This window comes from Accipiter gentilis, chromosome 9 (assembly GCF_929443795.1).
Source record: "Accipiter gentilis chromosome 9, bAccGen1.1, whole genome shotgun sequence".
Taxonomy (NCBI): Eukaryota; Metazoa; Chordata; class Aves; order Accipitriformes; family Accipitridae; genus Astur; species Astur gentilis.
Genome location: NC_064888.1, coordinates 43,844,352 through 43,866,258, shown reverse-complemented (window position 1 = coordinate 43,866,258; position 21,907 = coordinate 43,844,352). Strand labels below are relative to the sequence as shown.

The following is a 21,907-nucleotide window of genomic DNA, read 5'->3' as shown; positions in this document are numbered from 1 at the left end:
ACCAGGAGCGGCACCCAAAGGGTTCCTGCGTGTACTGGTGTGCTGCTGGGCCTCCAGGGCTGCACCGCCACCACCAGCAGACGCTCACGGACTAGCTCCAGGGGAGGACCAAGAGACACGCGTGCCTGCCCGAGACAGAGTTCGGAACCATCTCCTTCAGACGGTTTCTCTGGAAAGCCCCAGAGTGCTGCAGTGCTGAAACCCTCTCCTGTCGCAGCCCTGTGAGCGGCACAAGCCCCGGTTACCCTGCCCATCCTGGCGGGCTGGTAAGCAACGGCAGCAAGAAGCCTGCTCATGTTCTCCACCCAAGCAGCTTATTCTGAGGAATATTTTTTAATCATAATGCAGTTAACAGCAGGCCGTAATTAAGCATCACCAATCAGTCTTCTTCCAGACATGTCCCCTTGGGGGAAGGGCAGCAAGGCAGCCCTGGCTCAAGCTCAGAAGGATCAAGCGGTCGTACCTTCCCGCAGCCCTGAGGAGGAGGGACGGGGGCCAGGGGACCCAGAAGACCTCTGACAGGCAGCTCAGTGGCTCCCACAGGGCTTCGTTTCTGAAGACGGTACCTGCTTAACAGCCAGAGTCACCAGCAGAAGGCGAGGGGAAGGGCAGAAAGGGCACTGCTGGCAGCGGTCCAGGAAAAGTCCTTCCTTCCTATGCTTTCCTACTGCGGAATGAGGGCTGGGGTTGGTGAGGGTGACTGGATTGCAGCTGGGAGCCCCGTCCCCGACCTGCTGGACAGGGTTTTAGAACCGTCTCCAACTCCCAAGGCATCAGTATCCAGCTGACTTGAACAGGCTGGCAGCTATGTTCTCCAATATTAAACTCTATCATCAGAGCATCTCTATGAAAAATCCTGTATGGGGTTTGGGAGGTTTCTGCTTTTAGAAAAGGTTGCTTTCTGCATGAAGAAAAGGCTCAAGTTATTGGCTTGAATCGAAATAGAGCAAGTCATCATTCATAAAGGAAGTTAAGCCAGTAATTTTGCTACAATTCATTTCTTCAACTACAGAGAGCACACAGGAAATATGCTTTATAAAGAAAACAAATCTGTCTGATCTTACAATAGCAAGAACCTCATGCAGATTAAACAGGAACTGGTATGTCAGTTAAAAGCATTCACTCCTTCAGAAATTAATCAACTTAATGAAAAAAGCCTTCATTAAAAAAATGCCCTGCTCCTCCCTTCCAGAGAGACATGCATCCCCAGTGACCAAGAGATGATTACACGATTAATGCAGGGCAGCTGATGGAGTTTGTGTGGGAAAGGCTCAGGCACAACGCGCCAGAGAGCGTTTGTGACCCTCTTGCTAAGATGAAATGAGTCACATTCGCTTCCACAGGCAGAGGAGCCGCAGGTGGACCTTCGCTCCGTGGTACATCCGTAGGGACCGGAGCACAAAGACGGGTGGGCGACGCAGCCCTCGCCCTCACACGCCAGACGGACATTGCCGCCAGTGTGCGCGGCAGGATCCCACTCCGGGGCGGAGGCAGCACCAGGAGAAGCGAGAGAGCACTTTCCAACTGATTGAAGAGCTGGAGATTTGGGGTGCAGGGACTGCAGGTATGAAGAGCACAAGCACTCCACAAGTCAAGGTATTAAGCCCCATCTCTGTCATCACTGCCAGACACGAGAAGCCTATTTCAGATGTACGTAATCTCAGGATGTGCGAGAGTTCATAAACCAGCTAATGCAAAGCCCACGTATTCTGTAAAGGTACACAGAGGGTGCAAAACAGATGCATCAAGCAGACTTAAAAAAAATAAACCAGGCACCAGCTCATCCTCATCTAGTTTGCAGGATACAGGCCAGTAGCTTCCTTGAGTCTTTTATTAGGCAGAAGTCAGAGTTTGTCACTCAGCCCACACACTCTCATTCACCTTGATCCCAGTGTCAGCAATAGGTACTTAGGGAAAAAACAAAACACGTACCAAGGCTGAAAAACAACAGTTTGCAGGTTTTTCAACATTCAAGAATCTTCACATCGATTTGGGGGTTCAAAGTCCTACCTTTCACACCTAAACATTAAAATGGGAAATATCTGTTTCACCCTATTGTGTCACCAGGCCTCACAAGCCAAGCAGCTGCATGTGGCATTAACAATGCATGCCTATTCCATGAAGATCTTATTCATTCCTCTCCTTCAGAGTAACAAGCACCCTTCTCTACAGAGAGCTATCCCCAAGTTTCCAAAAAAAACCCCACCCCTATTCCTTCTTGGCCCAAAGTAGCTTTTCTGTACATGCAACTTGGAGGTGCTCAATACTTTGCAAACATCTGCTTAACCCGAACAGAAGTAGGATGAACTTTTGAGCCTTACCCAGAGAGGCAAGAGGACTCCCTCAGTAAGGGCTTTACCCCTTCGGCTGACCCGCGCTGCTCACTCCAAACCGCATGTCAGCCTCTGCCAAACTCACTGTGCTTGGTATGAAAAGGTGAATTGTAGCCACAGCTTTAGACACCTCCATTTGACTTTAAAAACCAAACCAGTAAATAAAAGCAATCCCGAAAAAGCTAGAGAAATCTCATTTTTACATTATTTGTAAAAGTTTTCAATGAAACAAGTTTCCAGGCTCTTTGTCCAGACATCTCTCCTCACCACGTAGACGCAGCCTGTCTCTCGCCCCAGTAAGCAGTGGTGCAGATGGGGCTGCTCTGCAGAGCCTGGCCCCCGGCACGCTCCACTGAAAGCACCCGTCGCCCCGAGCCCCCAGCACAGACCCTGCTTCTGTGCAGATCCAACCAGCACCGAGCCCACACAGGGCAGTGACACCAGAGGGACACCCACCCTCTGTGCTCACCACCGGCACGCTTGGGCAGCACAACTAGCAGATGCCTAAAGCTCCAGATGGGGCTCGGAGACCCTCAGTCCAGAGGGCAGCTTGCTCTGCTTCCAAGAGAGTTGTTAAGCCCTTCGGTTGATACAAATCTCCTTCGGCAGCTGAAGTTACAGCTCACGTAAGCAGATCGCATTCTTAGGCATCTGTGCAGCTCGTGTGCAGTTAGAAATAGCACAATGTATGGCCTGCTGGCATTTCCAAAAAATACGCCTGGGAACAGAGAGTGGAGGGAAAGAGGGGCAACAGATGGCACAAACAAGGAGAAGCAGCACGGATCTAGATGTCTCCAAATGCAGTCGCAGTGGTCACAAGCCAAATGTGCAAGCGCTTTCAGGAACAGGGAAATCAGCGGGATGCCACCAGACACGCAGCTCCAGACATCCAGCACTGGGGCACACAAATATGCAATGCAGTCTAAAATAGACTTGTTCTCCTACTTCGTATTAGTATGCAGAGACGCTGACTCCAAGCTGTTTGAAGGAAGACTGAGAAACAGTAATTAAGTTGGATGCTTGGTTTTAGTTGACTGAACCATCTAGAAACCAGGCCAAGAAAAATCTCAAGCATTCATCTTCTGGGCTGAAATATTTCACGTGACCAGGCAGGTGTTTTTAAAAATTTAGCTATCACAGCAATCACCACCACGACTTTTTACATAAAGTTATATAACCTCTTTGTGCCACTGGTAGAGCAGAAGAGAAGAGGTAAAAGGAAAAAGAAGAGTGATTTACGTTGCTTCATAAACTGCTGGCAAGCAGTACTGGCTACATGCACATACAAAGCCCTGAACATCTTTGAAGGTGAAGTCATAACCCAATGTTCCAAATTTTACGTTAGAGCTTACTATATATAGCAAGTATGCAATAAGCTTTGATTTTGCTGTACATAGTAGCAGTGTGCTTTTTGTGATGAATGGCCAAGTATACTGATACTGAGGGTCTATTAAGCTAATAGCAGTAAAATTAAAACCTTCAAAAGCCAGTATTTTCAAGTTTAATGGTCCCACAGCCACAGCTTGGGGGTAGAGGGGAGAGAGAGAGGGATGAAGAATAAAGGATCTTCCAGACTGAAAAAGCAAATGAATACACATACTGTAAACTTGTTACATGCAGAGATGTATGCGAAAATCTACAAGCAGGTTTTTTTATAAAAGGTTTTACTGCATGAAAGGGCTGTGGGCAGGGAGGGGAGATCTGTCACGAGGAGCCGTTCAGGAGGATCACAGAGCAGGAGGAGAGACCCAGCCTTGGCACACTGCAGGACTCGCTCAGCCTGCCGAGCGCCCTGAACCTGCACGGACCGATGCCCGTACCACCCAGTGGGGCTGGAGCAACACGCGCTCCTTGAAAAGCCCCTGAATCCCACCACAGGATGCGTTCCCTGGAGCAGGGACAGGGCAGCATTGGGAAACACGGGTCTCCTTCCCTCCTGCGCCCCAAACCGTGGCAGAGCCGGAGCCACGGCCCCATCCGTGTCCCCAAGGCCCCGTGTGTGACACCAGCCCCGAAGGGTCCGTCCCTGCCCCATGCGGGGGGTCCCCTCCAGACCAGAAGCGTGCTCGGCACACCGCATCGCACACCCCTCGATCACATTTCTCTCTGGTGGCTGAACACAACGCCGTGGGTATGCCAGCAAACCTGCTGTTATAAAACCAGAAATCAGCTGGGGTGCTCATCACTGTGAAAGACAAGGGAAGAACAGTCCTTTGGCTCGAGGAATTTGAAGTTTGTGCAGCTGCAAGTTTAAATATGACGTTATCATGGAAGTCAACAGCAAGCAAAATGGAAAAGCACAAGAGATTTTCTTATTCCCAAGAAAAAAGTCGAGGCCGGAGTGCTCTTGGAGCAGGTCCCGTGCAGGGACCTACTGCCCCTGCTGAGACACACATGCTCGGCCCGCTGCGGGCAACACCTCCGTTTCTCAGAAGACTTTCTGACCGTCTGGAACAACTCCGGAGACAAGAGTCCTGCAGCCAAAATGGGTGACAGATGATGAGCACGCAACCAGGCCCGCAGCGCAGCCTCACAGGCAGTTACACAGGGAAGCGGGGCGGGAAGCCGCAGGAACATGGGGGAAGCAAAGCCACCTCCCCGAGGACGGAATGGAGGGAGGGCTGCCCCTCGCCCATCGGGAGCTCAGCTGCGCGGGCAGCCACCGCCGCAGCCACCGCTTCCCACCGGCAGCTCAGCACCACCCTGAGCAAACAGCTTGGAGATGTCCGTCCCCGGCGACACCGTCGCGACTCCCCGAACATCAGGCTTAGCTTCTTCTGGCCTTCTTCTGGCGCGCGCAGCAGCATGCCGAGCCGTGCCCCCCGGCCGCATCTCTGCCACGCCAGGACCCCTCTTCAGCAGGCCGCCTCTTCAGCTCTCAGCCACCGGCAGCAGGGGAGGGTGGCGAGCAGCCGCAGTGATCCCAAGGAGCAGCACGTGCGACAGCGCAACCCCAGCGAGCGCTGCTCCGGCATGCCGGCCCTCAGACGGGCCTTCCATAAGAGACAGGCAAACGTCCTTCGCTCTGGGATAGGGGTGACCGCCTTCCTCACGATTTGCGCTCAAGGCAGCCACAGTGAGGGATCGGGCCGTGTCCTGGCTCCCACCGTGCCGGATCAGGCTGCCAAGATGGCGCGGGGACCCGGCCTACCAGCCAGTCAGGGCCGGCGGGGAAGTAACACCGTCCGTCACCCTGGCGCTACCGGGGCCTTGGGTCTGGTCACAGCCGCCTGCTGCTAACAGAGGTCTGCGGTCACAAAAGCACGACAAGCGGCGGTGAGCCAGCGCCTGGTGCTTTAAAACCAGGTAAGAATAACTCGCCGAGCGCCCAGCTACAGCGCAGACGTCTCCACGGCACGGGCAGCGTGCACAGCGGCTCTCTGTACGTGACACACAAGCAGAAGCTACAAAGCAGCGTGAGAAGATGCTGAGTGGGCACTTTTCTCCCGGCACTACTCTAAACCCAGAGTGTCTTACAAATTTGAGTTCTAAGGGCTGCTAGTCTGCCTGTTGTTCTCCCAGAAACCTTGTTTTACTAGTTAGTTAATGACAGGGTTTTAATAAAGTGTATTCTTTGCAAAAAAAGTACAAGGACAAAATATAAAAACATATTCCAACCCAAACCAAGTTTAAAAAAAAAAATCCAATTGCTTCCAGTTTCATATGCATCCACAAATTACCTGAATTGTTTGTACATTTTTTTCCAGTAATTACCCTCCATGCTTTGCGGAACAGCATCACATGCCAGAAGACGGGAAGTTTCACAACAGAAAGTGTCAACAGTCATACACTTCTGCTGTGCCCAGGATTAGCACAAGCGACGTTAGCTAAATGCTGCTGCTGAAGGCACCTCCTGGACTCTTGTTCTTGTTCGGTGCTAACGATAACAAGCCGCCACGCAGCTGATGGTGAAGTGTCAGCACGACGGATTGTACAGCAGCAACATGCAATGTAACCAGTCAGATGCCTGCTCTTAGAAACTACTTCGACAGATACCACGTTGTACCGCCTTGAAGAGGCCTCAAAGCTTTCAGATATTTCACTGTAGCTCAAGCGTCATTGTGGTCCTAAGACTCAGGAATTACAGACATTAGTGAAAACTTAAGTTACGCCCTTCAGGAAAGAACAGTTGATGAGCAACTGATGGAAACATTTCAGTTCTACTTTAGGGAAATTCAAGGAAAACAATAAAATGCAGTCCTCCTGAACAGAGAGAATTAGGTGCAGGGCAAGTCTCCGAAATAAGGAGTTGTTTTAGAAGAGATGTATCAAAACACTACACGTGCTGGTCTAATAAGGAATCTAAGTAAACATGACACGCAGAACATTGGAAGTTGTTTTGTTCTGCTTTTCTAGTTTTGAGCAACTGCAGTTGTTTATCTAACTATCATGTCATCTCCAGACTGGCAGATGGTGTTGGCAGCTCACCTTGAGACACATGTGAGATAGAAAATCATCTGTGGAAAGCCAGCTGAAGGAGGCCAATGAAATGGCTATATGTGTTAAATACATCTATATACCCACATATACACGCAGAGGTTTGGCCAAAGAATACAGAGGGAGGGAAGGGTCTGGTCTAATCCATCCCATCCCATCATTTTCTTCTTATCATTCTCAACATGTTCTTCTTTCCCCCAGTTTACAGACCCACTCCACCCCTTCTGCTTCGTACCTACAGCTCAGATACCCACCGTGTCTGCAATAACCCAGGTCTCCTCTGGATCAAGTGCTGCTTTTTCTTCTTGACGCCTTGCCCTACAGCCTTTCACCCTGCATCTTGTGGCCAGGTCTTACCATTAGCACCATACCTGCAGTGGTCCTACTGGTAAGAACAGGCAGCATTTTCCTTAGGCTAACATGTCATTGGGCAAACATCCTCCCATTTTGACTTCCAGGTCTGGACTTTGAGCTCCTCTTGGCCACACGTTTTCCTACTCCACGTGGACTGACTGGCATGGCCAGTCTGACTGATCTGAAGCATTAGGTGCTTCTTCACCCTGCCCCTTCTCCTGCCCAGAAGCCACCAGATATGGCATACCAGCCCACCCAGAGCTCACAACAGCAATGAGAGCTGTCAGTAACGGTGACAACATACATTCTGCTAAAGCTGTCCGAAACTGCACATACAAACACAGTGAAGACAGTTCAGAAGAAGGATGAAGCTTTCCTGCTCCTTTAAATAGAGCACTATTCGTACAGGAGCGATGGATTTTGACCATAGTTCTTTCACTGGCGAGGACAGTGTATTCTGGGCATCAGGTTTATTTATACTCCAGATCTAACTAATAGGAATTTGGGTCCAATCCAAACGCTCTTGATATAATAAAGTCTTTAGCCAGAGTTGAGCAGCATTTGAAGGGGCAAGATCAAGGATGAAGCTTAAATGCTGCTGCTGCTGCAGTTATACATCTTTACTTGCTCGAGCATCCAGTCATCCAGACACCTTGAGCACACAGGATAAATATGCCACGCTCTGATTATTTACTGCAGCCAGGCTTGCTGAGATGGAATAACTCAAGCAAAGCAAGTCCTTCATCACGCTCAAGCATGACAGAGGGTACGAAAAAAAAAAAAAAATCCTTCTTCCCCCCCCTCAGGATTACATGACCACTGACCATCGTAGTCCCACTGCATTACAGTATCTTAGAGAAGAACAGACAGTCTACAGCAGGAGTAGTACCGGCCTGCATACACACAGTCCTTCTAGCATGAAAAAGAGCAGAAAAATTTAGGGGATAACATAATGAACCACACTGTATAAAGCAAGAGCTTTGACAACAAGACTCTTCCTCATGATTAGTCATGGTTTTCAGACAAAAAGTTAATCCCTCCCCTTGTTTAACAGTATCACAGATGAGGTCTTGTCCAGATAGTGACGACTGGAAGGTTGTGAAATGATTCTAGACCTTATTCAAGTTGCTGGATTTTTCCCATGGACTTCACTGAGGGCAGTGTAGTAGGCAGCATTAACTGGAATTACAGATGGTATTTCTAATCCCAATCACACCGCATCCTGTATTTTTAGGTACCAAATTTTGATCCTGGGCAAGGTTTTGGCTGTTTGATGAGAAAGGGAGTACTATCCCCCTCCAGTAAAAGCAAAATGTGGAGGCATTACAAAGAATCAGCTGCCACATTTATGTTCCCACCTTATGTCCTCAAACCCAGAGGTTGCAGGTGAAGCCCAAAATAGTTTAATTTGATCCAGGCCATTCCCCAGCAATGCATTGACATTTCAGACACAAGCCAAACCTCAAGTGCTGTGAGAAATATTGAAATACTGTTTCCCAGTTAAAGACAGCTTTTAGTACAATCATTTTGAAGAGCCGTGAAGAAAGTGCCTTCATAAGAAAGCCATACCAGAGGTGTCGGAGAAACCGTAGGGGAGCAAAGGGCCTCCAAGGGCCCTTAATTGTTATGGGTAAGTGCTGGGCATCAGTACCTAGGTATGATAAATATAATCTCAATTCCAAGAAGAGTTTTGTTCTTTGAACCAAGAGATATTTCAAAGAAACGTAAAGTCTCAGACCTATTAGCCCTCCAGCCACACAGGATGAGTTTTGACGCAAATTAAGTATCCTCAATACTTGCCACATCCTAGCTGTAAACAGTGCTAATACATGACTACCATTTTATTAGCTCTTTGAACAAGCGCTGCTTGCTTCCTCACGATGTCAGCTGCTTTGTACTCCCCTCTGGGAGTAGGGGCTCCAATTCCCATGGTCCCCCCAAAGGTTTGGAACTAAAGGTTCTTATCACCTCTGAAATTACCACCACCAACTAACAGCCAAGCACTTAGGTTTAACAATTGCCAACCTCAGTTTTTATGGGAAAACAAATGCAAACAAAGAGTGGAACGTAGATTAAAAAACACAAGGAGGTTTTTCATAGCAAGCATTAGTCCAGCAAGCACTCACCTGATACTGGAGGCAAAGTTATGTCTCAAACTGTGTTAAGAGATCTCTTATTTCTGGAGTCAGATGCTCTACTGCCTTTGCAGCTTCTGTGATAGCTTTCCGATACATCCCTTTCTTCTTGCGATTAAATCTCAGTTTGAAAAATTCAGAGAAAGGAGAGAGTTTTGAAACAGATAAGAATGAAGTCGTTGGAGAACCAAACCATGATACTTTAGCTTCTCGCCACGAAGGTTCTCCGTTTTCCTTCTGACTAAGGTTTATGTCAAGAACACGTGCTGGCCACCATGGAAAACCATGAATTTTACCCCAAACAATATCCCCCACTGAAACAGTTCTTCCATCTTCTGTGACACATTTAGACACACTTTGGGTATGCAGTCTAACTGTTAGTGGTGGCACAATTTTACGCTCATCTTTTGAAGATGAAGAGACGGATGCATCATCACCAGGCAAAAAGTCACACATTTCTGGTGATGTTACTTCTGAACTAGAAGACTTGGATTCATCTAGACTGTCATTACTACACACCGATAAACTAGAAGAATCGGCTTTTCTTTTACGATAATTCATAAGGAAAGCCAAGTTATCATGCCCATCTTTACCCTGGGGAAATCTTTTAAAGTCATCATCTTCACCTGAACTCCCTGAAGATATCTCAGCTAAACTTCTGTCTGTGGATTCATCATTGTAAAATGTGCCAGCATTGGACTCCCTGCTGCTCTGAAGGACATTTATTTCGTCAATAAGTTCTGCCTTATAAATTGAAACACTCTGACCATCATTTATGCGATGGGGCTTCAGCCGTATCTTTGGGGGTGGGACATCCGCACTGGAATGCACCGGCCGCGTAAGCTTCAGTTTTGGAATGGAAGCAAGCTGGCTGCCTGCTGACTTGTCCATTAAACATTTGGTTTCTCGACACCGTTCAGAGTCTCTGGTCTCCTCTTGGTCCTCTCCTCCGTTCTGCAATATTCGCTCTGGACAAAACGGTTTGACTGAGCCATGAACCCGGGAAGGGATTTTTACAACTTCGCCTTTCCCTTGTGGAGTACTGTAGGATATTTTTATAACTGGCGTTCGATGTACTAGTTCCCCAGAAAACTTGTCATCCTCTCTCTTTTCTCTTTTGTTCCTTTTCTCCATGTAGTCGGACTCACTGTGCTTTTTCTGCTCTTTGTCCTGAATGCTCAGCTTCCTCCTGGTTTTAGCGTTCTGCCTAGCTGTGTTTGCATCCTCGGGGTTCAGAGTGTTTTTACACTTCTCACAGAGCACCTGTCTTGGCCGTAGCCTGATAGTGCTCATGATAAGCCTTCCCGGGTCTCTATTCCGTGATAAACGCCTCCTCGTCCTCTTTATAGTCCGTGGCGGTGGCTGAGGAACCCACTGGTTGTACGTGTGCCGTAGCCATAGCGGACGGGGAAAGGGAGCTCCCTCGAAGTAGGGGGGGTAAGGAGGAAGGCTGCCAGGCGGTGGGGGAGGCAGGAGGGGGGGTACTTGCTCATCACTGTTTCCTTTGGGAGGCTTTTCACCAGCAGACTGCCGCTCTGTCTCGCCCTGCACGGCATCTCCGCCATCAGCAACTCCGTTAGCGCAAGTGTCAGTGGGAGGGTCCTCGTGCTTGGGAAAGGAGGATGGGAGACAAAACAATCCGGACCTAAAATGGGGTGAGAAGGACAGGGAGGGAAAGAGACAAAGAGTCAGGATGTTTGAAAGGTGCTTCTCTGGGAAAACTATGCATAACAAACATGCTAGTTTCTTAAAAAAAAACCAACAACAACAAAACCCAAACAAACCACAATAAAAAACACAACCAAAAAAAAAGCCAACTGCTCCCACAACTTCAACATACTAAGAACGCAACATTTTCCCTTGACTTTTAAGACAAGGCAGCCAATTCTGCCACTGAAAAAAATAATAGCATTTCAAAATTTAGGAAAGGTGTCCTACTCTTCTGCCAGAAAAGGCACCGAGATCAAAATCTCTATTTCCATGAACTCTTGCAAAAAGTTTTGCTCTAAGAAGTTTTAAGTTTTATCATGCAAAGCAGTTTATTTTATCAGCAGGCTGGTAAAGCCACGAGGAGCACTGTGATACAGATTATGCAAGCCTTCTGGGAGCTATTAAACTTCCTTTCTTCACACAGTACTTGCACAGCTGATTTTTCAGCTTCTCTTTCAAAATCTGAGCATCTTGACTGGGATGGATTACTTGCGCTTTCAAGCCACAGGTACACCAGTACAGAGCTCTGTTCCTCTGCCCCCGGTCTCTTCCATATATGACTTTATTATAATAAGAAATACACAACTACTTCAGAATAGCAAGATTAAGAATCATGATGTACTATCGTTCAATGCCAAGTCTCATTACAGGCTACCAAAGTCTGGATACAATATCTTGCATGCATATCGGCAAAAGCAAATCCTCTGAAACTCACGACTGTGATTCACATCTCTGGGTTTCTGCACCAGAATTTATGCCCTTGGCCTGACATTAGAAATATTATGCTAACACAGCACTTGGACAATTATTTGCCCTGAAACAGTGACTCAGAACCGGCAATGGTCACTGTCTTGGCTTTCCAGAGATATTTCTGTAGAGAGTACACCATCAATGAATTGTTACAGCTTTTTTAACAACAATAAAATGCTGTATAGGTGAGCCACTATGAAGCCACAAAGAGATGGAGAACAGTTACAGACCAAACACTAGTTTTAGTTTAGGATGTTACGTTTCCCATTCTCCTCCTTGCTAGCCATCATTCTCCTTCCAACCACTAGCAAGGGAGGAGTTTCTTAGTGGTGTTACAGGGAGAAGGACTTTGGCAACCATTATGCCGAAGGGCACTGAAGAGAAGCTGAAGGCACCCACTCAGCCACACATCCCCTCGTCAGTAGAAGCACAAAGTCACTGCCGCGGGTTTGCTGATGGAGAGGAGCCTCCTCCTTCCACCCTGGCTCCCAGCACCGTCCCCAGCTCTGCCCTTGGGCTGCATTGCTTTGCTGCAGGAAAGACCCTAAAAATGTCCCTTCCCCTCAGCAGGCACAGGCAAGGAGGTGTCTCCTTCCCAGGAGCACCAGCAGAAAGCAGTGTTACCAAAGGCCATGAACCATCCAAGATCGGAGACAAAAAAGAGCAGGGCTTTTTAAGCAGATCACAGGAGAATGGGGAACACAGATCCCATTTAATATGGCTCTAATTCGCTGGCTTCATTATCCTTTTCTCAGACAACTACAGACTGTCTCTCTCTCTCACCTGATTTCCATGAAGACTCCCACCAAGTTTAAAAATAAAGCTTGCATAAACCAAGCAAGCAGGAATTAATCTGATTCCAGTACCAAGTCACTACCCTTCTCTGAAACAAAAAGAACCACCGAGTTATCTGGACTCTGAAAAGTCCTTTCCTATTATTCAAAGAATAAGAGTGCAAGAACTTGCTGTTTAGACGACAGTTTAGTTTAAACTGGGAAGCTCCTAGTTCGAATGCTAGCGAGTCAAGAGGATTAAGCTGTTGAAACCACATAATTTGGAACACATTGTTTTTGTTACAAGAGGTTTTTTTTAAACAGAGACAACTGAGAATGTAGGTATCTTTCAAATGATAACCAAGAACGCAAGTACAGTTTGTACAGCCAAAGATGTCAGCATCATTCATAAAACAATTGAAAGTGATATCATTTCCGAAGCTTTGGCTATAAATTTTGGTTGTTTTGTGCGATGAGATCGTACAATTTGGTCACACCAGAAACTGTACAAGCTTTCTGCTCCTTGCATGGACGCAAGCCCAGCTCCCTCTGCTCCTGCAGGCAAGCCCAGATCCTGTCTGCTCTCCACAGCCGGGCTCCGAGCAGGCAAACGAGCGGGTAGGTCCACCAAATCCACCTCCTTCCCGAGGATCCAGCGTGGCACGAAGCTTCTCACAAGCTTCTCACGTGGCAGAAGCAAAGCACTCAAAGGTTAACTTCACAGGATGATTTACACTCGTAAAGTTAACGTAGGAGCAAGTTGTAACCCCGCTAGGTTTCAAACAGCCCACCTGGCTGCAGGAACGCGCTCCCACAGACCCCGGCCCCATGGCAGCGTGCGGGTCGATGCCCTCCCTGGGGAGCGCAGCTGGGCAAGAAACGAGCGTGCCCGTGCTCGGGTACCTGTGCCCCGCTGCCGTCGCACAGCCCTGGACTAAGGCTAACCCAAACCGCCGCAGGGCTGGGAGCAGCCGCGGGCCCTCGGCAGCCCTCCCGCTCTGCCCGGCGGGGACGCCAGGGCGCACGCCCGCACCGCGGGGGCAGCTCGTGACAAGGGCTTTGGAGAAGTGCAGCGGCTGTTGAGCCGTTTTAACCAGAAGCCTTTTGGGCTGGGATCCTGCCGTTTTAGACTTGCTACAAAAATACAAGGAAAAAGCCCCAGACGATCAGGATGAGCCCCCCGGGGCAGGGACTCCTCACCCAGACTCAGTCATCACCCTGTACCAGGGCACCAGCTCAGCAGCTCTTCAGTCCAAAGATGCCGTAGCACCAGCGGTCTGAGAGAAAATACACCACCTGCCTTGTCCGAGGGATCACACAAACTGCCACGCTGAACAGCAAGGCAGCTTAAGATTCATTTTCGACGGCAGCAGCTTCCACTCGGCCAGGTATCGGCTCTGTCAGGGAGGGCCACGGCCAGCCAGGGGCAGACGAAAATCCTGCTGCGGCACGCTGGTGCGGCAGGACTGCTCCTACGCTGGCCGCACTCTGCATGGCCACACCACGGGGTGCCAGGCATTGTAAGAAACGCAGCCAGGTGTGCTGACTTTGTGGCTTAAGTCCTTCCCACCCAGTTCTGGGATTGGGACCCGGTGGCACGGAGGGAGCTCACAGGCTCCCTCCTCCTCTCCCTGTCAGCGCTCACAGGGGTCCCCACCTCGGGGGACCTTCAGCAGGGCACCCCGCACCTCACGCTGCAGCCGCGCTCCCTGGACCGGGAGCTCTTACAGGCGGACAGCGAGGGCAGCCATGGTCAGTTACAGCCCCTGCCACTCCTCCAGCAGAACCTCCGGCTCCAGCCAGGACACCAGGAACCTGCGCGTGCCCCCCCGCCGCGAGGTGACCGCACGGGTGCCCCGGCACGCCACCACAGCCAGGGCACACGGGTGATGGATGCGCTTGCTCCCGAGGGGCCTCTAGTTCTTTTCCTTCATACTGGAAGTGTCTCCAAAGGCCAAGAAAGCCGTTTTGCTGAGGAATCGTCCCTTTTCCAGCCTGCCCACTGTGCCAGTTCTGGGCAGGGGTAAGAAGAGTTCTGTCGTCTCGCCCACCTGCCCACCTCCCTGCGGGACTACGTGCAACCCAGCCCTACTTCTCAGGCACAGGGGGAAGGAAAACAGCTCCAGAGAAGCCACGCACAGATATCTCTTATCTTGTCACCATATCGCCAGGCGCCAGCAGTGCCTGTTCAGCACGAGCGAACAACCGCCATCACCCAAGGCTGCTTTCGGTTTCTCTATCCCTCCACACTAGGCGCTCCTGATGGGGATGCACTGAAAGACTCAGCTCCTTCAGCCGTGGGAAGTCCAACAAAAAGCGAGCAAGTCCTACCCTTGGAGAGCGTTAGCCAGCTGCCATGCCCGCAGCCTCCGGTGCTCCCCCCGCTGCCGCCCCCCACCTGAAGCTGCCTTCCACGCAGGCACAGCTCCTTGTAAGAGGATTTAGCTCGGGTGCCTTTCCACCCACTGCAGAACAAGAAAGGTTTCATCTAACACACTTCACTCACTGTCCAGGAGAAGCTCACTTTTTACCACAAGGAGAAATAGCAATTTCACTAGCTTTCCCTACGTCCCCGACTTTTTCTGCACAAATCTGGAGGTAGTTAATGTATCTCTTCAATCTATTTACTGTCACTATTGATTCTGCGTATCTAAACCCATCCAACTAAGATGAAGGTGCCTGAATTTGTGGGTTAGGGGCACGAGTGCACATGCAGGTATTACAAGCAGCAGGAAATACTGCGGGATGTGACTTCACCCTGTTTGGAATCCCCCTCTCTGGGGCAGATGTAGCCAAACAGACTAAGTTACCTCAATCCAACCTCTGCTTGGAACAGAGAACACCGTCCTCCGATTTATACACATGCATAATTAAAAAAACCACACACCTAATTGTAAGTTCAGTTGCAACAAAATTGCCAAGTCTTGTTATCAAAACCACTCTAACTGCAGTCAGAATGCATTAAACCTCCTCATGAGCATGGACGCTAGGTAGCTTACTGTCTAGAAGAGCACGCTTACTAGAAGCGCGTAACAGCCAGTCACTTGATAATAAGTACTGGTGCTTGCTGCACGCACTATCTAGGCTGCGGTCAAAAAGGGATGCCTGTAGGAAGGCAATAACCGTTCTTTCTTCAAACAATTCCACAGCTATTGGAGAAGTCAAGCATGCGTTTTTAACTACATCCCACTGCTCCCAAAGGCACAGGGGAGAAGGCAGGCTGCAGGCAGGCAGGAAGCAGGCAGGCAGGCTCCTGCCCACAGCCGCTCCTGCTTCCCACGCAAGCTGCCTGCAGGCCGAGCCCCCGCACACCCGGGCAGGCGGTTTCGGGTTCAAACCTGCGCCTGCTTCTTTGTGGCTAAAATAACGGGAGTCCGACAGCCAGGACCTGGACAGAAAGGGGTCTCCTGGCTGTCTGGGCACTCGGGCTTGCAGGCCTGCCTCCTGCTCAGCTCCCCATACCGCTCACTACATTTTAGGAGAAATAAAACAGACTCATCCCCTCTGTAATGCTAAGAACAGTTTAAAGCACAAAAGAAAGCCAAAGAGCCACCATGCAGGCTTTCCCTCTCTTTTGGGGTTCTCCCCTCTTTTTGTACAACCCACTCTGGCTGCTCCTCTCCTGCCAGTCCTGTCCCACTGCCCACACAGCCCCCTCTCTCCGGTGGGGCAGCACTGCCCGCCCGGCATCGACTGCTGCCCGGGAGGTACAGGCAGAGCACGCGGTAGCCCCCGCGCAGGGCAGCGAGAGACACTGCTCCATCAGCAGGGCAACAGGCAAGAGGAAGACGTCTCTGCCACGTCTCTGTTTTGGACTTGTTTGGGGGCCTTCGAAGTTCGGCACCAAGCTGACAAATTCCTGCTGCCTTTGGGACACATCTCGACTTGTACCTTCCAACCACTGGCAGACAGACTCCTGTATTCTGCTGTTAACGTGACGAGCAATATCCCTTCTTCCCTCCACATCCCAAATTTAGGGTCGCTGCAGTGGAACAGGTGCTTTCAGCCCACGCTCACCCGAAGTCACTAAGGTCCACCAGGAGCCAGGCGCTCGCCTCGCACACGACGCTTCCTTCCTGCTGACCAGCCACAACCAGAGGCCACGGCTCCCCAGCCGCACGTTGGCCAGTACGTGTCACGGGCTCCCTGCTGTCATCACAGGCCAGCCAGCTCCAGGGACCGCCGCGGACGGGATGCAGCCCCAGCAGCTGCTCTGCTGTCAAGTTCTGTGCAACACCCAAAGCGGGGGGACCTCCTGGTCCACCGCCTGGGCCCCGGCCCCACGGGGAGAGGCTCTCCTCCCAGCGCAAGAGACTCATGGAAGCCGAGAAGATCTCCACCCAGGGCTCCCAGAGAGCCAGGCAGGATGAGCTCCCGCTCCATCGCAGCCCTACAGCGATAGTTAGAATGTAGTGCCAGGTGGCACCCAGAAGCCAGGCTGCTTTTCCTTCCATCTGGCTACCTGAAGCAGCACTACCGTACCAATGGGCTACGAAATTGGCTCACTCAAAGATTTTAGCTTCTTTTAAAGTGACGAGGGGGAGCAGCAATCCCATCCCTCTGTAATCTTGGGGGCAGGTGGGCCCATCCAAAAACTCACCTTTCGCCAAGCCTGATCATTAAAGACAATAATTACTGGCACAGGTGGGAAGAGATGGGGGCAGCTATCCTACTCATGAGATGAAACACAACAACAAAACCCCTTCTTTTGGCTCTCCCCATTCCACTTCAAGTCAGAAAGAAGGACGCTGCTCCAGCATCCCCACTGCAGGTCCAGGCAGCCCTCGGCCGAGCCGCAGGTCTCCCGGTCGATGGGACGGCAGCGGAACGAGCACCAGCCCGCAGAGATAATTCCACTGCTGAGGGGACCGTGGGACACCTGCTGCCCTCCCACCCCAGCAGAGATCAGCATTACCAGTAACGGGCTCCAGAAGCACCTTAAGGACCGGGAGGAAACACCCGTCTCGTTGTTTCTTGGATCCACCGGGGACAGAGGGAGAAGAGGAAAAAAATCACGGAGAAAGGTTAGGGAAGAACAAAACAGGTAAAGAAGTGCACATTGTCACAGAGGAGGGCAACTGGAATGTGAAAAGACAGAGACAGCCGGCTTTTTGAACTGACTGAAGAGATGCCTACCGCTCACTGTTTTGGCTGGAACTAGACACCAAGCAGGGTTTATAGACTCTTAATAGAGTTAGATGCCTGAATACTTTTGAAAATCTGGCTCCAATTTTCCGGGATAGCCATGTGAAACTAAATAAACCATGAAAATTAAGTTCAGAAGTCTTGCTTCATACATCTTCCAAGAAGAACTGCAGAGGTGAAGCTGCCTGTACTCCTACCCAGCACTAACCTGACAATTCCTTTATTGAGCAGACAGAAAACAAACCCCTCTTCTCAACTCCAGCACGGCACAGAGAAAAGCTGGCCGCCTTTGGCGCGCCAGTCCTTGGGACGGCCGTACCTACCATCGGTGCCTTTAAAAACGCCCTAAAAGTTACCGCCGTTTCGAAATAAAGCCTCTGCCGTGCGACTATTCCCGTCCTTCGGAAGAACGGGCCTCTCGCCCACCTCGTTTCGAGCGATGCCCCTCTCCGTGCCAGAGGGGACCCCGGCCTCTCCGGAGCCGCTGCGACGCGGCCCCGCAGCCGCAGAGAACGGGGGCCGGGGGGTCTGCGGCACACCAAAGCGAGACACCGGAGGGAGGGGAGATACCCCGAGATTCCCCCCGGGAAAATTATCATCGCCGCGGCCAACCGGAGCGGCAGAGCCGTCGGGTCAGCTCTAACGGAGGGCAGGAGGGCGGCCGCCGGGGAGCCGCGGGCAGGGCTGGGCCCGCCGTGCCGGCCCCGAGGAGGGGAGCTCGGGGAAGAAAGCGGGCGAAAGCCGCCGGGCCGCAGCCTCCTCCCGAGGGCGACCGGGCGGCGCGGGGGCGGTCGCAGCGCCAGGTCGGCGGGTTCCCGCAGCGCCGGGGGGTGGGGGGCGGTCACCCCGGTACCGGCCGGGACGCGGCGCTGCGGGGGAGCGGGAGCGGGGCCGGGGACAGCGACGCGCTCGCCCCAGGCCGTGGGCGAGGACAGCGGCCCCTCGGGGAGCCGGCGGGGGCCGTAGCGAAGCCTCGCCGCTCGCCGCGGAAGGGCCCGCCGGCGCCGGGGGGCCCAGCCTCCCACGCGGGGCTCCGGGGCCGCCCGCACCGGCCCTCGCCGTGGGCCCCGCCGGCGAGACGGTCCCGGTCCCGGTCTCGGTCTCGCCGCCTCCACCCCACCCCCCCGCCGGTCTGGGCCCCGCTCCCGGCCGCGGGCGGCCCCGGGCCGCTTTGTTCCCGCCGTACCGGGCCGCCCCGGGCGAACAAAGGGCGAGCGCCGCCGGCGGCGGGGGCAGCGCGGGGCCTCCGACCCCGGCCGGGCCGCCGAGCCCCGGGCCAGCCCCGCTCCCCCCGGCCCGGCCCGGCCCGGTGCGGGCCCCGCTCCCCCGCAGTCCCGGACCGGCGTCAGCCACCCCCCCACACCCCCCCCCCCGCCCGTACTTCTTGGTGCAGTCGAGCAGGACGCCGGTGAAGCGGCGCTCCCCGCAGCTCAGCGTGACCACCAGCGTGTCGTTCACCATCTGCTCCACCAGCACCGGCAGCCACGCGCCCACCCGCGGCGACGGCGGCGCCCCCGCCGCCGCCGCCGCCGCCGCCTCCTCCACCGCCGCCGCCGCCTCGGCCATGCTGCTGCCGCTGCCGCCGCCGCTCCCCTCCCCCGCCGGCGGCGGCCGCTGGGGCCGGGCCGGGCCGGGCCGGGCCGCGCCGCGCGATGACCTCACGGTGCGGGCGCCCCGCGGCCGCCGCTGCCGTAGGTGCGTGACGTCAGGGCGCCGCCCCCGCGCCTGCGGGCGGCCCAGCGTCGTCGTCGTCGTCCCCCCCCCCCCCCGCTCCGCCGGACGGACGGGGCCCTGCCGCGCCGCGGGGCGGGGCCGCCGCGCACGTGTGCCGGGGCCGGGAGGGGCGGGGCCGGGCGCAGCGGGCCGGCCCCGCCCGCCCCCTGGCGGCCGCGGGGCGCGGGGCGGACCCTCCGCCTTTGCCGTCCGGGCGGGCCCCAGCGGCGGCTTTCGCGCCCGCCGCCCGTCTGCCCTTCGGTGGACCGGAATCCCGTGTCGTGTCGTGCGTCCCCCCCCCCCCCCCGAGGCAGGGGAGAACCCGCGCTCTGGTCGTTTGTCATCAGAATGACGCGATACCGTCTCGACGGGCTACGTCATCGCCCAGGGCGGGGCGGGTTGGCGGGACACAAGGCCGCGGGGTGCAGGGCGGGGGGTCGCGGCCCGCAGCCCCCGCACCGCGGAGGGACGAGCCGGCGCTGGGCAGCCCGGTGGTCCGCTGGGGGGGGAAACACGGTGGCGCTGGGAACGCTTCGGCGGCGCCACTCGCGACGCCACACCACCGGCGCAAGAAAATGCCGGATTTGGGAAGGCGGCGGCGGCAAGTGACCCCGTGCGGGGCACAGCGGAGAGTGGGGGTCCGGAGGCGGCTTCCGCCATCCCCTTTGGGAACCCCGAAGGGCTCGCCGGGGCGTCTCCGTCGTTGGAGGACAGCGTGATGGCGGGCGGGAGGCACGGCGCGAGGCCAGCTGCTCTGCGGCTTTTCACGCCTCTAAGGAAAGGCCTGTACGTGAATTTCGAGGCTTGTAGAAAGTCCGAAAACCCCAAAACGTACGTGTTAAGGCACCTCCGAGGTGGATTTTTACTGTTTGGGGGTGTGACTCCAGGAGCCTTGTGCCGACGCTGCAGTTAGAAAACAAGCAGCCTCTGTCAAGGTGAAATGGACTGCGCATCCAGCTGTGTGCCGTTGTAGTGTTGTGTTTTAGCATAGCGATCAAAACCCTGCCGCTAGACCCACCCGGGGGTCACAACGACAGCGTCTGTCTAGGAAAGTGAGCTACAGGGCGCACGGACAACTCAGTCACGGGCCCTGGGGCTGCCCGAGGACCCCAGCACGTGGCCACTGGTACCAGTGGGAACCCGCCTGCCCTGCGGCCAGACACCCCAGAAGAGGAGCCTGCCTGCCCCTGCTCCCATAATTGGCCCCTCGGCTGCTCAAACGCCAATTTACACGAGTGCTCGCCCAGCGCTACCCAAGCCCCCTGAGGGGCCTCCTCTGCCAAAACCAGATACCTCTGAAACATCCTTTTTGCTTTCTGAGACGTGCTTCGGTACGAACGAAAGCCAAAATCCTCGGGTCTGACTCGGCTGCGGTACGTTTTGGATCCAAACGATGGAGCAGCAACAACTGCTCAGAGCTACTCCCATGCTCTCACCCCAGAGGTGGATAGTTCCCAGTTGTTCCTCTGTCAGTACCTGCTCAGAATTCCGTCAGCAACAGACCGACCTCAGAAACTGGTCTGCAGACAGACTCGCTGGAAATCCCGTACCGGCCTTCGTGCCAGCCGTGCCACGAGTCCAAAGCAAGAAATAGGCGTATCGCAAGTACGTCGGCAACATACAAAATACTCTTTGGTGATCTTCTGTGCCGACCCACGGTATTAATCCCCATCTGCTTTGCACACAGCAGAAACGTAATGATGGCTCTAAGACACGATTATTCTGTGGCTTATGGAAACATGGAGAGAAATTTTGGCCACTTAAAATCATTAAGAAAACTTCAGGTGACTTCAGAGTCAGATAACATTTGTAATATCACTTCTCCCAGGTTGCTAAAACATACTTCAGATTTTAAGGTTAGATAGCAATTTAAATCTTAAATTGCTTTACGTGTCTCCGACGTTTACTTCTGTCACTTCACCACTGTGAAATAATTCAATTAATTCCACTTTTGTTTCCGGGTAGATTTTCTGCTCTTATTCACTGCAATGACCCTGCAACAAGCTTGCACATCCTCTGACAAATAGTCAAAACTCAAGCAGTGAAATGCCGTTTTCATTGCTTTTGAAATATAAGGGAGTTGAGAAAATGTTTCTGCTAACACTTAAGTTCTGCATTTTTCCCCCCTTTATAAAGGAAATGTTATTAAGTGTGTTTTGTGAGGCTGCACAGCAGGTTCAGATGATGTCTCTATTCCTTTGTATACAAAGTGTAGTAGCGTTTTCCTACCTTGTTTTGTGGCGTTGAAATCCTTCAAAATTAGGGTCACCCAACACTTTCCAGTGTAAGCCTTCTTTCTGTTAACTTTGCCAAACATAATGGTTTGTGCTGAGTTTTTTCTTTCTGGGTGTTTGCTTCAAGGCCATTGGTCTTGGCTGCATTGGTTAGACACCCCTGACAATAAACTATTTCATTAGCCATGGCGTAACCCCCTCTCTGCCTCAGTTAACCATTTGCCAAATGGGGATGATATTATCCCTTCCTAGCAGAGAGACACCTATCAAGCCTCTCGATGTCTCGGCAGCATCACAGCAGCTGGTTTCTTTGAAACCAAAAT

General features: G+C 52.8%; 1 protein-coding gene across 2 annotated transcripts in view; it reads right to left on the bottom strand.

Annotated features, from left to right (window-relative positions):
* Positions 1-19,220, bottom strand: part of PWWP2B (PWWP domain containing 2B) — a 46,618-nt gene extending 27,398 nt beyond the window's left edge. For both annotated transcript variants that reach the window (XM_049810457.1, XM_049810456.1), the window contains exons 1-2: positions 19,019-19,220; positions 9,251-10,904 (exon numbers count right to left, since the gene is read on the bottom strand). In XM_049810457.1, the coding sequence (XP_049666414.1) occupies positions 9,269-10,904; positions 19,019-19,203 (1,821 nt within the window). In that variant the 5' untranslated portion in view covers positions 19,204-19,220 and the 3' untranslated portion in view covers positions 9,251-9,268. The remainder of the gene's footprint in view (positions 1-9,250; positions 10,905-19,018) is intronic.
* Positions 19,221-21,907: the final 2,687 nt, after the last annotated feature.